Source organism: Conger conger, chromosome 7, assembly GCF_963514075.1.
Source record: "Conger conger chromosome 7, fConCon1.1, whole genome shotgun sequence".
In the NCBI taxonomy this organism is placed as follows: Eukaryota; Metazoa; Chordata; class Actinopteri; order Anguilliformes; family Congridae; genus Conger; species Conger conger.
Window position 1 is genome coordinate 17,482,628 of NC_083766.1, and position 15,231 is coordinate 17,497,858.

The 15,231-nt window shown below is 38.4% G+C and overlaps 1 protein-coding gene across 1 annotated transcript; it reads left to right on the forward strand.

The window, feature by feature from the left end:
* The first annotated feature begins 6,923 nt into the window (after window positions 1-6,923).
* LOC133132914 (SLIT and NTRK-like protein 2) lies at window positions 6,924-10,564 on the forward strand. The gene has a single exon (XM_061248729.1). It carries the CDS (start codon window positions 7,478-7,480, stop codon window positions 10,031-10,033), a length of 2,556 nt encoding a protein of 851 aa, XP_061104713.1. The 5' UTR covers window positions 6,924-7,477; the 3' UTR covers window positions 10,034-10,564.
* Window positions 10,565-15,231: the final 4,667 nt, after the last annotated feature.

The following is a 15,231-nucleotide window of genomic DNA, read 5'->3' on the forward strand; positions in this document are numbered from 1 at the left end:
CTAAATCAGGAGTCCGTTTTAACAGTTTATAAAGCGATCAAAGCATAAATTATCACCTAATGTTTAGTTGCACCTTCTAAGCAACTTAATTCTCAGTGATTATCAAACGTTTTCTCGAGTAGAGCGGGCTAAGTTGTCACATGGGTAAACTGTTTCTCCAAAACAAGACTACCTCAAAAATTGACTTTGTTTTTGAGGTCAACTTCCAATTTACATGTGCCACCATAGAGCAGAGGTTGCCACCATAATCCAGCGCAAAGTGTTTCCAAGCAACTCAAAGTGAGAGCATGACTTGGTGCGGCATGTTAAGAGAGTTGTGCTTGGCATGAATATGTAAAGCGTTAACTCTTTGACCTGCAAGGGTCCCCCTGTGCACAGTTCACGCATTATACTCAGATTAAATGTTTTCCAATGACATCATGTTTCATGAGTGCTTGGAAAGAGAAAATGGTATAAAATATATTAATTACCCTGTTAGATCATACATGGGTATTGTATGTTGTCATTTTTTTGTATCAGCATGTGTTACCATTTTTTAATTCTGACAAAGTCTGGTTTTGTTAAAACATACAAGAACTAAATAAACTACTGTCCGACTTTCTTTCAACATCAGGACCTGTAGTCCTCTAGAACCAGGAAAAGTGTTTTCTTTCCAAAATGACAATGAAGTATGCTGTGAGCCACTTCACAATCAGCATAATAGCCCCCCTCCCCTGCCTATTCTGAGGGTTGAATGTCCACTAGATTACTGGGGTACCAGGTCACCATGGGTTGGGATGGGTAGACTAGAAAGATCAAGTCATCACGTGTAGCAGTAAGCTGGCCACAGGTCCTCTCGCACAGCCTCCTGTGTGCCAGTCAACACTGTGTGGGCAACGCCATCAGCCTGTGTGGACTGGGCATTGTTTCAGGACTGCTTCATGATTTATCTCAAAATGCAGGCCTCAGAGGTAAAATCCGTTGTTCCACGCTGTGATGCCTGAGAGGATAGACGAGCTGGACACAGGGAAATATAGAAATTCCGGATACATTTTATTACTTATGCGGAGCGGGGAAGGGAGAGATTGTCAGCAAAACTGACAAATAAGCAAATTGCCTTCGGTTATCCCCCTCATAGGATGAGGACTAAAAGTAACATATAAGTAAAAACAAACCAAACTGCTGCTTTACAGCTCCGTAACTTTTCCCATTTTACAAACAACTCTCTGTGACCCAGCTCTCGCTCGCATTGGCTCTCTCTGTTCCCCAGTCTCAGCCACCTACTGGGGAAAAGAGCTCACAGTTAACAACCGGGACTAATTTAAAACGTAGTCTAGGTGTGTGCCTATTTAACCCGAAGGCGTGGTCCTCGGATTTCCCTGCCTCTTTCCCACAAACCGAGCCCCACAGCGTAAAGCAACACAGCATTTCTTTGCCTATGTAACGAAACCATAGTATGTTCAATACGCATGCTGAGGCTTGCAGAGGACATCCAAGGAATCTTTCGAATTCCTATTCCTAAGGAATACAAATAAAAATGTTTTATTATTACTAGGTATGCTTGCTTTTTAATAATATGGTATGGTATTATTGTGAATATTGTACTTATTTTTATGACCTTCTTGACCTGTTGCTGTCTGAGAGAGCTGCAAGGAAAGGGAGGTTGAGACAGAGAGGTAAGGGAGGGTGACAAGCTTGGGGAAGTGCAAACACTATTTTTCAGGATAAATGGTAAATGGCTGGCATTTATATAGCACCTTTATTCAAATGCTTCTCATTCACCCATTCACACACACTCACACACCAACGGCGATTGGCTGCAATGCAAGGCACCAACCAGCTCGTCAGAAGCATTTGGGGGTTAGGTGTCTTGCTCAGGGACACTTCAACAGAGCAGGGGATCGAACCGGCAACCCTCCGACTTACCGCTTTTGCCAATGTTGCCCCAGTATTGTGTATAAAGTGTTGTATAATTCAGTCATCTTTTCAGCTTCCCCTTTCACTGTGTTTGAGCTTCTGTAACTTTGTTTTAGTAATAACAAATTTGGAAAACAAATCCCAAAGGGTTACCTTTCAGAAGAGAGCAGATTATGTCTGCAGTCAAAAGTGTTCAAGAATAGTACATATGTACAAAATGACATATTTTGGGTAAGTCATTTTCAAGCTTGTCACAAAAAAGGACAATATTTAAGGGTTTAAAACAGATAAATGTATTGTTTAATCTCGTTAATGCTGGCTGTACACTATGCGATGTCCGCTGACTTTTATTATAGGTACATGACACACTGCGGGGTGGCCCCAAAAATCTTTCATTGCTGTCACACTGTGCGATATGATCCAAGAATCCTATAATAAGAGCAGAGATTCCATCCTACGATTACAGTGGCTACGTCATCTGACATTCACGCGCAGAATATGAGGGTGGTGGAGCAAAAAGCTGAAGACTAATCGTGGTGGGTTTTATTGCCCAGAAAAACGTATTCTAATCATTTCTAATCAATTCTAGTCTCTCCTTTGGCAAACTGGAGGCAGCGTATTCATTTAGAACAGTTATTCGGCTTAACCGGGACTACCTGCCAAACATTGAATGATTTATACCTAGCATCCAATCAGAATTGAGTATTAACCAAGACTGTGGTGTAATCATTGTTAATCAAGGAAAATTTATGAAAGCAGTTGGAGATCACTAAGCAGTTTAAAGGAAGGTTTTGAGCCCCACCAATTTCCGGTGTTGGTTATGTTAGGTGTGTCATCAGACCCTACACCCCTGCCAGACCTCTTCGTTCAGCCTCCACAGGCCGCTTGGCACCTCCCCCTCTCCGAACCTCCACCTCACGCTCACGACTACTGTCTGTTCTGGCTCCACGGTGGTGGAACGAACTCCCCGTTGAGGTCAGAATTATAGAATCTCTCCCCACCTTCAAGCGCAAGCTGAAGACACACCTCTTCAAGCAGCACCTCTCCCCATCCCTCCCTACCTCCCTGTGAACCTTAATTGTTGTCTCTGTGACTTGCTTTGTGTATCGGTATTTTTAGTTGGCTAGGTAAGCAGTGTTTGGATAGTTAACTTTGGTCACTTTTGCTGTTTGTTTGTTTGTTTGTTTGTTTGTTTGTTTGTTTGTTCAAAAAAAAAAAAAAAAAAAAAAAAATGGCCCTTGTCCTTGTCTTTGTTGTACAGGTAGCAGTTGAAATTGTACTTCCCTCTAGGGTCTTTCAGCGAACTTATCCCTGGTTATGGGTATGCACTTTGTTGTACGTCGCTCTGGATAAGAGCGTCTGCCAAATGCCAATAATGTAATGTAATGTAATGTGTCCATGTCAAGTATTTGACATAAGGAAAATCTGACCCCGCTATTGATTTGTCACAGTTGACTCTCTGGATGCAAAAAAAAATAAAGAAATCTACTGTGAGAAACTGATTGGAATCCATATAAATGAAACTGAGTTGAATTGATCCATATGATTCTAAGCAGTTATAATGTCCTTTGTCCTATACATGCAAATGTTTTACCTGACACTTTAGAATCGGCAGTTAACTTAAAAAAAGCTTGGTATCAGCTTACGTGCTCTTCGATTCGTGACAAATAGTGAGACAGCAAATGTCTTGGGTTGAGGGCAGTTAATGGCTCTTTTCAGGCAGTCTGGCCTACTTTCACATTCTCTTTATCCCTGTAACATACTAATTAGCTGACAGGCTTAGATGAGGAGGAGGTTATATGGCTATCTTTGTTTTACACAATACAAATCATACAAACCAAAATGACATAAATAGGCAGACTCAAACACAAAATTGCACATCAGGAGACCAAGATTACACATAAAATACATGGGGGTACACAGGTCAGTGGAGTTATAATCCTGGTAATTGTTTGTCCAACGCATCCCAGTGATCACATTGGTCCCAGATTGAATAGAACCCAGTACTTTTACTCCTGGGTGATGCTGTCCTTTTTTACGTTCTATGCAGGTCCCACGTTTAAGTAATCCAAACTTTTGATGGGACAGGTTCAATATTTTGGAAAGCACTGAGGTACAAGCCATTTGTTATGCCTCATTTTTTTTTTTTGCATTTGGATTGTTAGCCATATCTGACTCATGCAGGTCTGAGCTTGAATCAGATATACCCGATCTCATGAAATCCACTTCCAGATATGTGTTTTGTTTTTTCATTTTATTAACATCAAATTTTGGAATGTGATATGGCTATCATAACAGCAAAGTGTCTGTCTCAGGCAAAAATATTTCATAAGGTGTATTTTGTATTCATGTCATCCCCCTGTATTTATTTATTTCATTCTATGTACTTTTTTCCTTTATATTTTATTCCTCAGAATCCTTACAAAACATATACTCAATGACCACTTTATTAGATATTTATTAGACTTAAAAAATAAAATAAAATACTCTGCAGCTGTAGCCCATCCACTTCAATGTTTGACATATCGGGTGTTAAGAGATGCTCTTCTATGAACAGTACCACTGCTGTACAGTACCACTGCTTGTTTTTCACACCATTCTCTGTAGAGACTGTTGTGCATGAAAACCCAAACTTAATCTCTAGGCCATGACTTTATGGTTTTTTAATGCATTGAGTTGCTGCCACTTGATTGGCTGATTAGATACAGTATTTGCATTAACAGGCTGATGTTCAGGTCTAGCTAATGAACTAGTCGCTGAGTGTATATCTTATCTGAAATGTGCATGCATTAATTTGTGTGTGATTGCTGTGAATTTAATTAAGGCAGCAGTGCAGTATGTTTTGGAAACTGAGCTTTTTGCTTGAAGGTTGTACTTTGATTCCCAGCCAGATCTTTACTGATGTACCCCTGTGCAAAGGTACTTCACCTGAATTGCTTTCGTTTTCTATGCAAAAAATAGGCAATCCAAATAATTTTTCGGAATGGCATGCTATTATGGTTATGCCTGAACGGAACTTTTCTTTAAAAACAACAATATGTTGTGAGCGTGTGGGCCAGGGCGTGTATATGACACTAACTGAATGTACTTTATTATTCATTGAATTCAAAGAATAATAAAGTACATCTGGAGTTTGTGGAGATAACTATAATAATGGTAGGGATTACCATAAAGGGCTTGACTGGAGGAGGCCACTGACCTCCAACCATGACCAGCAGTCTGCTAGTCTGAAGAAAGATGCATAACTTAATTGAAGTTATTCACAAAATGAACAGACTGTTTTTCTTGTCCATCTGTAAATGTGCATGTTCTAAATATCTGTTACCTAGGTCATGGCTAACTAGCTAAAGATTTTTGGAAACTCGCTGTTTAGCATTCCGGGTTGCCAACTGTCATGTATTTCGTGTAAGACATCCGCACTCTCATGTTCTCACACTACCCAAACACACCTCAACCCAAATAAAAAGAGAGCAACTAAAAACAGCTGTCCCATGATTAAACAAACTGGCAAAATGAGCACACCCCTCCCCTGCTTATCTGTGAATGCAAATAAACCCCCAATACCCCCCCATCCACGATTGCTACTGCTTATACTACATTCTGCTGTTATAATTAAGCCGATACGCCAAATCATTTCAGTAAATACTCAAGCACTTTTGCATTTTCGCAAACACTCCTGGTAAATGTCAATCTTTCCCCTCTTAGTTGAAGGCCGAACTTCCTGAATAACAACGCTACCATTTACTATGTAACTAGTTTCTACAAGACAGGCAGTCAATCAACTCATTGTGTTAAATGGAATAGTTGGCATTCATTCCCTAAAGCAATGGGCTGTTTTCACCGGGTGAAGAACCAAACATTGAGAAGAATTCTGAGAAACATTTTATTTTAATCCCTTTGTCATACATTTTATATCGATACCTGCAATATCTTGAAAGTGGCTTGACAGAACATTTAGTATGGTTGAGCATGGTCAGTAAATACTAAATGATGATAATAATGGTATTAAAATTTAGCAAATGTTAGAAGCAAAGAACTTATTGAAAAAAAATGCAGGGAGATTTTGTATAAAACAATTTTTTATCATTTTTCCAGTTTCATGTCTGATTGTGTAGCTATCGTGACTGTATTTGAGTAAATCTGTATTTGAGTGTGTGTGTGTGCGTGTGTGTGTGTGTATGGTGAATATATGCACATTTGTGTTTTCTACCTGCAGCATTTGGAAGTCTTGGCTGATATACGTAATATGCACATGCAGTGAGCGACGATTGGACTTAACCCAAGGTCTCTTCCTTTTCACACACTGGCAGAACATTCATACTCAAAGATAGACAGGGGTGATCACGTGACCTTCATTACCTTCATTATATCACCTCAGAGTTGACATGGTTGATTAGCCTAATGTTTTGTGAAATGCACATTTTTGTCCAAGTTTAATTTTTGAGTTTTAAGGTCACCTTTCTGATTCATAGTCTATTGTTTCCTACAACTACAATAGGCCTATATTTTTTCTTCTTTGTATTACCCCTAAAATATGTGAGAATATTGCTTTACCAACATGTTTGCTTTTGTGAACAATCTGGTATCATGATCACTTGCTTGCCTGTGCACTCAGGTTTTATTTGTCTATTTTAGTATTTCAAGATTTGTATCACCTCGCTTGCACGTAGATATTCAGCACTTCATTATGTAGTATTTGTCACAGTGATATTTTAATTATTTCTGGGACTATGTACATATCGGTGAAAAACAAATATTTGTTGAAGGAATGAAATTGACTTGCTGTTTTCAGAGGGCTAAACATATACAGCAGTGATAACCACAACATCAGTAACAGGATGTAGGCTACACTTAACGTGTTGATGTTGTTTTGCATAAAGAAACATAACGATTCAGATAGTATACAGTAATAAGGTCTCCCCCAGCCGTTCAATTCGCATGACGTAGTGCTCTCAAGTCAGGTCTGTGGGAGGGCGCAGCTTCAAAATCCAAACTAAGCGCAAGCAGCTCGCTCTTCTGATGTGAGTACGCAAGCTTGGAGATTGTCGCATCTTGTGTCAAGTCTTTTCCATTATTGCTTCAAATGATGTTTACTGAATCCCTACTGCGTACCCCAAGGTTCCAATAAAGAAAAGCTGAGGATTTGGAACGGCCAGTTTCGATTTGATAAAGGATGAGAAACGCTGGGATCAGGAGGAGACATTTAGTTCCGTTTTGTCGCTCAGTGAGTATCTTGCAGTTACTTGTGCTGTTTTGGGAAACACTTAAAACTTCTGCATGAATGATCACCTTTAACCGTGGGGACAGCAGCCTTTTGTCAAGGCATCCCCTGAAAAATGAAACTCTTACATGCCGTATACACCACAGAATGTTTCTGATGATTGCAGTCTTCACTTCATTTGCCTTTTGGATTTAAAACACGTCTGGTGGAAAGGCGTGCGCTTATGAATTGCGCTCATTTTTTGTCGACCGGTTTCATCTTGTGTTTGCTTTTTTATTTCTTTCTTTTTTGTTAAATACATTTTTTTTTTGATGATTTGACGACGTTTATGCTGGAGTTTTCAGCTATATTGTTATAAAAATGCTGAACAGCGTTTTGTTGCTAAGCGTTTTAACAGTGACAGTTTTCTCCTCGAAGACTGAAAGCCGAAAAACTTCCAAAGACATTTGTAAGAGTCGCTGCTTTTGCGAGGAAAGGGAGAACGTTTTGAATATCAACTGCGAAAACAAAGGATTTACCACAGTCAGTCAATACCAACCACCCCAAAACAAAATATGCCAACTCTTTCTCAATGGGAACTTTCTGTCTAGACTCAATCCTAACGAGTTTGTACATTACAGCAATGTTACAAGCCTTCATTTGGGAAACAATGGTTTACAAGAGATTAAAACGGGGGCTTTCACTGGACTTAAAAATTTAAAGCGACTTCATCTCAACAACAATATCTTGGAAAGTATTAAAGAAGACACTTTCGCCGGTTTAGAAAGTTTGGAGTATTTACAAGCAGATTACAACTATATCAGCTCAATTGAGGCTGGTTCGTTCAACAAATTGAATAAATTAAAAGTACTAATACTCAACGACAACCTACTGCCTTCTCTCCCGAACAATGTATTCCGCTTTGTAATGCTAACGCATCTGGATTTGAGAGGGAACAGACTGAAAACATTGCCGTTTGCTGGTGTATTAGAACACATAGGAGGTATTATGGAAATCCAACTGGAGGAGAATCCCTGGAATTGTACATGCGACCTGATCCCTTTGAAAGCCTGGCTGGACACCATTTCCGTTTTTGTGGGCGATATAGTGTGTGAAACTCCTTTCAGGCTGCATGGGAAAGACGTTACTCAATTGATTAGACAAGACATTTGCCCAAGAAGAAATGCTGGCGATTCGAGCCACCGCGTATTGCAGCCTCCCTCAGATTCTCAGTACGGTCCCTTTCCAACATTACACACAGGCGTTACCCCAACAGGAACGCCGAAAGCGTCCCGTGCTCCTAAAATGAGAAATCGGCCCACACCGAGGGTAACGGCTTCCAGCAAAGATAAACATATATTTGGACCCATCATGGTTTATCAGACGAGATCTCCCATAACGATTATATGTCCAAATGCATGCATCTGCACACTGCAGAATCCGGATAGTGGACTGAACATAAATTGCCAGGAAAGAAAACTGCATAATATATCAGATCTAAACCCTAAACCGTCTTATCCAAAGAAACTGCACCTCACAGGTAATTATTTACAAGTAATATATAGAACTGATCTTACAGAATATAGTTCTTTGGAGCTCCTTCATCTGGGAAACAACAGAATAGCAGTTATTCAGGATAGGGCATTTGAAAATTTGACTAGTTTACGCAGACTTTACCTTAACGGCAATTACATTGAAAGACTTTCTCCCTCGTTATTCACGGGACTGCAGAGCCTTCAATATTTATACTTGGAGTATAATATTATCAAAGACATTTTGCCGCAAACTTTCAACTCATTGCACAATTTGCAATTACTGTTCCTTAACAACAATTTGTTACGGTCTTTGCCTGATAACGTTTTCGGGGGCACAATGCTTACCAGGCTAAACCTTAGAAACAACCATTTTTCCCACTTGCCCGTGCGAGGTGTGCTGGACCAGCTCTCTGCATTTATTCAGATTGATCTCCAAGAGAACCCGTGGGATTGTACCTGTGACATTGTTGCACTGAAGAATTGGATGGAACTGTCCAGCACCAGCGTTGTAGTTAATGAAATCACGTGTGACTCTCCCTCTAAACAAGCGGGGCGTCTTCTGAGATCTCTAAGAAACGATGCAATTTGCCCAGAAACAGGCGTAGTCACGGAAACCGCAGATCCCTCTGTGAGTACTAGCACTGACACAGCCCCCTCTACTGCTAGTGCAGCACTGGACACCGTGTCAGAAATGCACCCAGAAGTACCCTTGTCTGTTTTAATTTTGGGTCTACTGGTGGTGTTCATCCTGTCCGTCTGCTTCGGTGCAGGTTTATTTGTATTTGTGCTTAAACGTCGTAAAGGGGGTGACAACATCCCCTCAGGTACCAATAATTTGGACTTGAATGCGTTTCAGGTTCAATATGGCTCGTATAACACAGAACCCAGCACAGACAAACCGGAGAACAATGTATATAACTATATACCCCCGTCTGTAAATCAAATGTGCCAAAACCCTATTTATATGCAAAAAGAAGATGACCAAGTAGCATTCTACAGAAACTTAAAAGAATTGAACTTTAGTTCCATGGATCCTAAAAAAGACGAGCGGTCACGAAGTCCTGCATATACAATAAGCTCCGTCGGGTTCGCTGAGAAACAGCCTTGTGGAATCCAAGAGTCGGAGCTGCTGTACCAGAACGTTGCTGAACGGGTTAACGCGCTTCCAGCTGCGGGGGTACTAAACTATAATTTTTGCACCTTGCCCAAAAGACCTCCTGCGCCCCCATACGACTCGAGGCGCAACAACCAGGAGAGGTTAAATAAAGCGGTCTTGTATGGTACCCCGAGGAAGTACGCAGAACAGTGTCAAAATGAATACCCTATGCTTCCAGGGAAACTAAAGACAGTACCGGACTATCTTGAAGTCCTGGAAAAACATACCGCCATGAGTCAATTGTAAACAAATAGTACATACACCTCGAGCCATATAACCTGCAAATAATGAGGACAACATGTCAACGATATTCAAACTTTATTTTCCTTGAAAGCTGTGTAAATGAGAAAATGCTAAAATATAATGAAAACGGTGATGTGTTATGTTTTGTTTTAAAGTTTACCTACTTGAAATATAGGTTATTTTTAAATAAGAATATGTATAGTAGAGCATAATGCTTGCGGGATGTCTTTGGTTCAAATTATTTTCCTTAGCCTATCAGAACAAATAATTTTACGTGTCATTCCTGTACATAGGGTTTGATGTTGATACGCAACGCAGTTGTTTAGTGTTCCATTTATTCCAGAAGTGCCTTTGCACTTAAAAGTATTCTGTTGTAAAATTCAAATTTTAATACTTGTTGTATTTTAAGAATCTTGATGTAAAATAGCATTCAATTATATATCCATTATATTACTACATTAAATTGAAAGGGTACACCTTATTTATATGTACTAAGTAATATTTGTAAATAAAGGTGCCTTTTGAATCGTTAAATGTGACGTTTTTTGAACAATGTATGGTGTAAATATGAGACAAGACAAGTTCTATTTTTAACAAGACGTAGCTTCCTTTAGCATTTCAATAAGTAGTTTAAGAAATCTCTGCTTGTCAGTGAATGCTCTTTGTTCGATTGTCATTTAAAGTACAGAAACACTTCAGTGAGCTAATTTGGTATGTGAAGCCCTGACTGTGGCAGTGTTGTAACACAGTGCCTATAGAGTTCCAGTATAGAAATGACTGTTGGTTTTTTAGAAAAAAATAGAGTAGGCCTACTCAGATAATTTATATTCTCGCCACATTGCATCGGCACACAACTGGCACCATGTAGTTCATTTTGAATAACTTGCACATTGCCAAAGACATTTTTAATTATGATGCCATGCTGTGTGAAAAAATCATTTTATCATTTTGCATTCTTCTGCTTGTATTGAATCTGTCTGTCAATTGACAAACTGAACTAGTGCATGCTTACTGTGTAAAGAGAGCAGTACACAACACGATTCTTAAACAGAGTGACTACTGTATGTACATTTCTTTAATTGTGTCTATGTTACTGCTTAGACCAGGGTCCATCAAAGCACAGACCTTGAGTGCTGAGAACTGCTGGTTTTCTACCGTCTTTTTACCTGGGAGTCATGTGTGAGCACAATCTGGCCAATCAATAGCACCTGTTCAGTTAATTACCCAGGATATTTGGTTGGATTTGAATTTGACCAAATTTGATGATCCCTGGCTTAGGCTATATCAGTGCCCTTTGTTAAACATTTAGAACAGTTCAGAAAATGCATTTATTTAATGTACAGTATACAGTGTGTAATACACTCGTAACTGTAAACTGTAGGCCTACATTTGGAATATTCAGGAATTCCAGTTTCCAGTTGAGTGAGCCATCTCAAGCAATGTGAGGTTGCACTTGAAGTGAATGTTTTCCTCCTTCCCACAGCGTTGTTTTTCTCCATTGCTCTTTAGAATAAGGAAGTTGTACATGTCCTGCATGGTAATGTGTCTGGGAACAATGAAGCAATGTTTGCCTATCCCTCTGGGACTGAAAGGGTGCATAATGGCTTTCAAATGAACATGAACATAACTCAGTGAAGTCAACCCAATACAAAATTGTACTTCACCTAGCAAATTGTTATATAGTCTACTTTATTGGGATGTCAAATAACAATTATTGAAGACAGGGCAGACCATTACATTGATAGACTTATTGTAAGGGACTATGAGTACTGTACTGCTTCAATGCAATTTTTGCTCTATGGTGTGGCTGTATTATTTATACAAGAAAACTTAAGCTGAATTGGTGCAAGACAATGGGGTGTAAAAAAGGGATGTAAAGAGTGAGTGGATGAAGAGCATGGATTGCATCACTTGCAGGCAAGGAAGGCTGAAAAGACTGTGACTCATTCTATGTTTGTGACTGGCTGATGGACTACTTTTAAAATCGTCTCAGCCATTTTTTGTTTACTGAAATTATTTTTAATTTAGTCAGATTTTTGACAAAACTCGGTGAGAGCTGCCGTGATAGGAATAACCGCACTGACAGTTTTGTAGATGTTAGGCCTGCAGAAGATGCATGAGCAATCAATGTTCATTCAGCTCATCACTGCACTGTTCAGAAGTGCAGCGAGATGCTGAAATGGAATCACACACATTATAGAGGATACATTTTGAAAAGGAATTCCAATCTCTCCTTTTGGATGGAAAATCATTTTATTTGCAGGTGCTCTAAACAGGGAAGCTATGACTATACCCTGTTTTAGCAGCACAAGTAATTAACATTTTTCAGTTAGGTTATTTCAATCTTCTTTCTCCACTTTTTCACAAACCGATGCAATTTAAAACAATCTATTTTAAATATAAATAGATTCTGCTCTCATTTCAGCCCTTTGGATTACATTTTTGCAGATCAGTAACTGAACTAAAATGTTTTGCTTTTGGTTTTTGCAGCCCCAAGTTAAGTATTTGCTATTAACCTACACAATAGAGGCTCTGATTGGTTGTTTTCTCTGTAATTGTGTGCACTTTAAAGTTTGGTATGAAAGACTGATCTGCCCATAATTCAATTTCACTAATGCCAAAATATTTCAATGACTTAGTCTCAGCTTGACAAAAAACATTGAAAACACATTTTTGAGAATGTAGTCTGACCTCCATAAAAGGTTATCATCACTAAAGCCTCATTATAAGATTGTTAATGTAATTATGTAACATTAACAAAGATGAATGTAATGGCATTTAGTGGTTAGCACTTTATCCAGGAATGTGCACATATGCTTGTGTAACAAGCCATGGCCTTCTATGTCTTTGCATACATTAAATGAATAAATAAATATGAGGGGAGGAGCATTGGCATTTCACAATCTATAAGCAAGTATTGTAACTAACTAAGCAATCTATTTAAACTGAGAAGTTTCCCCAAAGGTTGATATAACTCTTCAATTATGTCTTACTGAACTTTCAAATATGCTTTGTGGAAATGCAGCACTGTGCATCTTTAACTCTGTTTCTTTAATGGCATGGATCTTCAGCGTAATTCTGGTAAGCATTGTATGATAACACAATTATTTTTCCTTCCATATTCCTTCAGTGGGGATATACTGATACACGTCACAACGGAATTATGCATTTCTATTTTATATACAGTGTGTAAACTGGTACTTCCAGTGCATATTTATTTATACAATAAGTACATGTTTTGAATGATACAGTACATTATTTAACACTCCTATTATGTTTGTGGTCAATTTGACCCCATTGAGCGTTTGACATCTCTTAAAAACCAGTTAACCTTTTTTCCATCTTGATACTGATTTGGAGGGATTAAACAGTAGACATAATGCTATGACATAATGCTAGTCGTGTACAAAATTTGCACGTGTTGTATGGGCTTATTTTGACTCTCTGTAACTGTATAAAATATACAACCATTTTCATTTTTATTTCTTTGTGGATGATTCTGGTGGCACTTTCCCATACAGGTGTCAAACTTTCACTTCCTGTACTTCAGGTTCTAAAATTTGATGTGTCTGTGCGTGTGTGAATGAGAAGCATGAATGGTACAGTGCTTTGGATAAAGGCGCTATATAAATGCCTACCAAGGCTAGTCATTTCGAGACAATAAAAGGCAACACACAAAGTGTCAATCATTTTGTGTTTATTTTAACTGTTTGGGTCAATTTGACCCCAAACATAAAAGTGGTCATCAACTCATAAAATAACAGATGGGTTAATATGCTTTTCAATGTAAAATGAGTCAATTGAAGAACATTTTATTCTGAAGCAGTTTGACCTTAAATTTCAAATTATTTCTTACAGATTAATTTGCATCCAGTTGACAATCAGGTGGCAAATATCAGTGTCCATTTCTTCTGTGTACAGTTGGCTCATTAAGATGGTGGTTTGGCATCTATGTATTTTTTGGATCTTCTACCTTGTATTTTTAAATACTGTGCTTGGAAAGACAGTGTTATTAAAGTAAGAGATATAGTTTATGGAAAAATATATCATTAATATTATACTCTCCTTACATAATGTGTAATCACCTATAATAATGGTGAAATATGAATATCTGAATTGCAATGTTACAATTGCCATAGACCATACAAGCTACTGGGATATATGGAATGTCAATCCATTGGTGTACCCAGGAGCCTTTAACCATTTAATCAGTAGTTATAAAAGTAAACATTTTACATTTTACATTAATCGTTAAAAATGATTCCCAAGAGTTAAAAAAACAATGCCAGTGGTTCCCACAAAATGTTCAACACTCATTGCACATGGATGAATTACTAGAATTGCAGGATGTAAACCAGGCACTGCAGAAAGCATCTTCAGGACTAAACACTCCCCCTCTTACTGTAATAGTTGAATGCAGAATTCCTTCACAGTGGAACATTCATCAGCAATGAGACACTTGTTTTTCAGACAGGAAGTGAACTTCCACAATATAACAGACAACAGCACAGAAAATACTATTTTTATGCTTTGGAAAGCACAGGATAATGAGAACCCTGAGGGCTGAAGACCTGCTTGGTGAAATGGTTTCGCTTCTGGAATAATTTAGCTCGTGATCAATATAATGCCACACTGGGGAAAGATTCTTAGCCCTAATTGTATCCTTAATGGCTTGTTTCATGAACAACTGCTGCTATGGGTTTTCTTACATGAGAACGTACATATAAAGATCTAACCTGAATGAACTTAGTCATGAACACCCTACAGAATTAAAATCAGTTGCTATTCAAATTATGTTTGTCAGCTATGCTTTTCCATTCTTTTAACACCCCATTCAAAGGGCCAACACAGTGTTATCAGGTGTCATGCTATGTATATTTCTATACCATTCATTAGAAAATTAATTGGCTGAAGAATAAGCATGGTACTTGTGGTTGACAATAGTATAGAAATTTTTCTAATATGTAACTTGTAATAATCTGCTGTATGTTATGTTCAAACATAACTATATACTTTTATTTCAATACATTTCCTTTCATGAGTAATCTCAGTCTCAAAACCATAGGTGTAAAAATTGTTGGTAGTCCTAACAATTACTATAAATAAAATCAAAGTGGAATTGTTTATATAATAATTTAATCAATTTCAGGACTGTACACGTTGTCCCCACAGATGGCGAGAAAGATGGTGAGGTAGGCCTT

What these genes read in the sequence shown, in the direction of transcription:
- LOC133132914 (XM_061248729.1), top strand. Translation starts at nt 7,478, where the DNA reads ATGCTGAACAGCGTTTTGTTGCTAAGCGTTTTAACAGTGACAGTTTTC.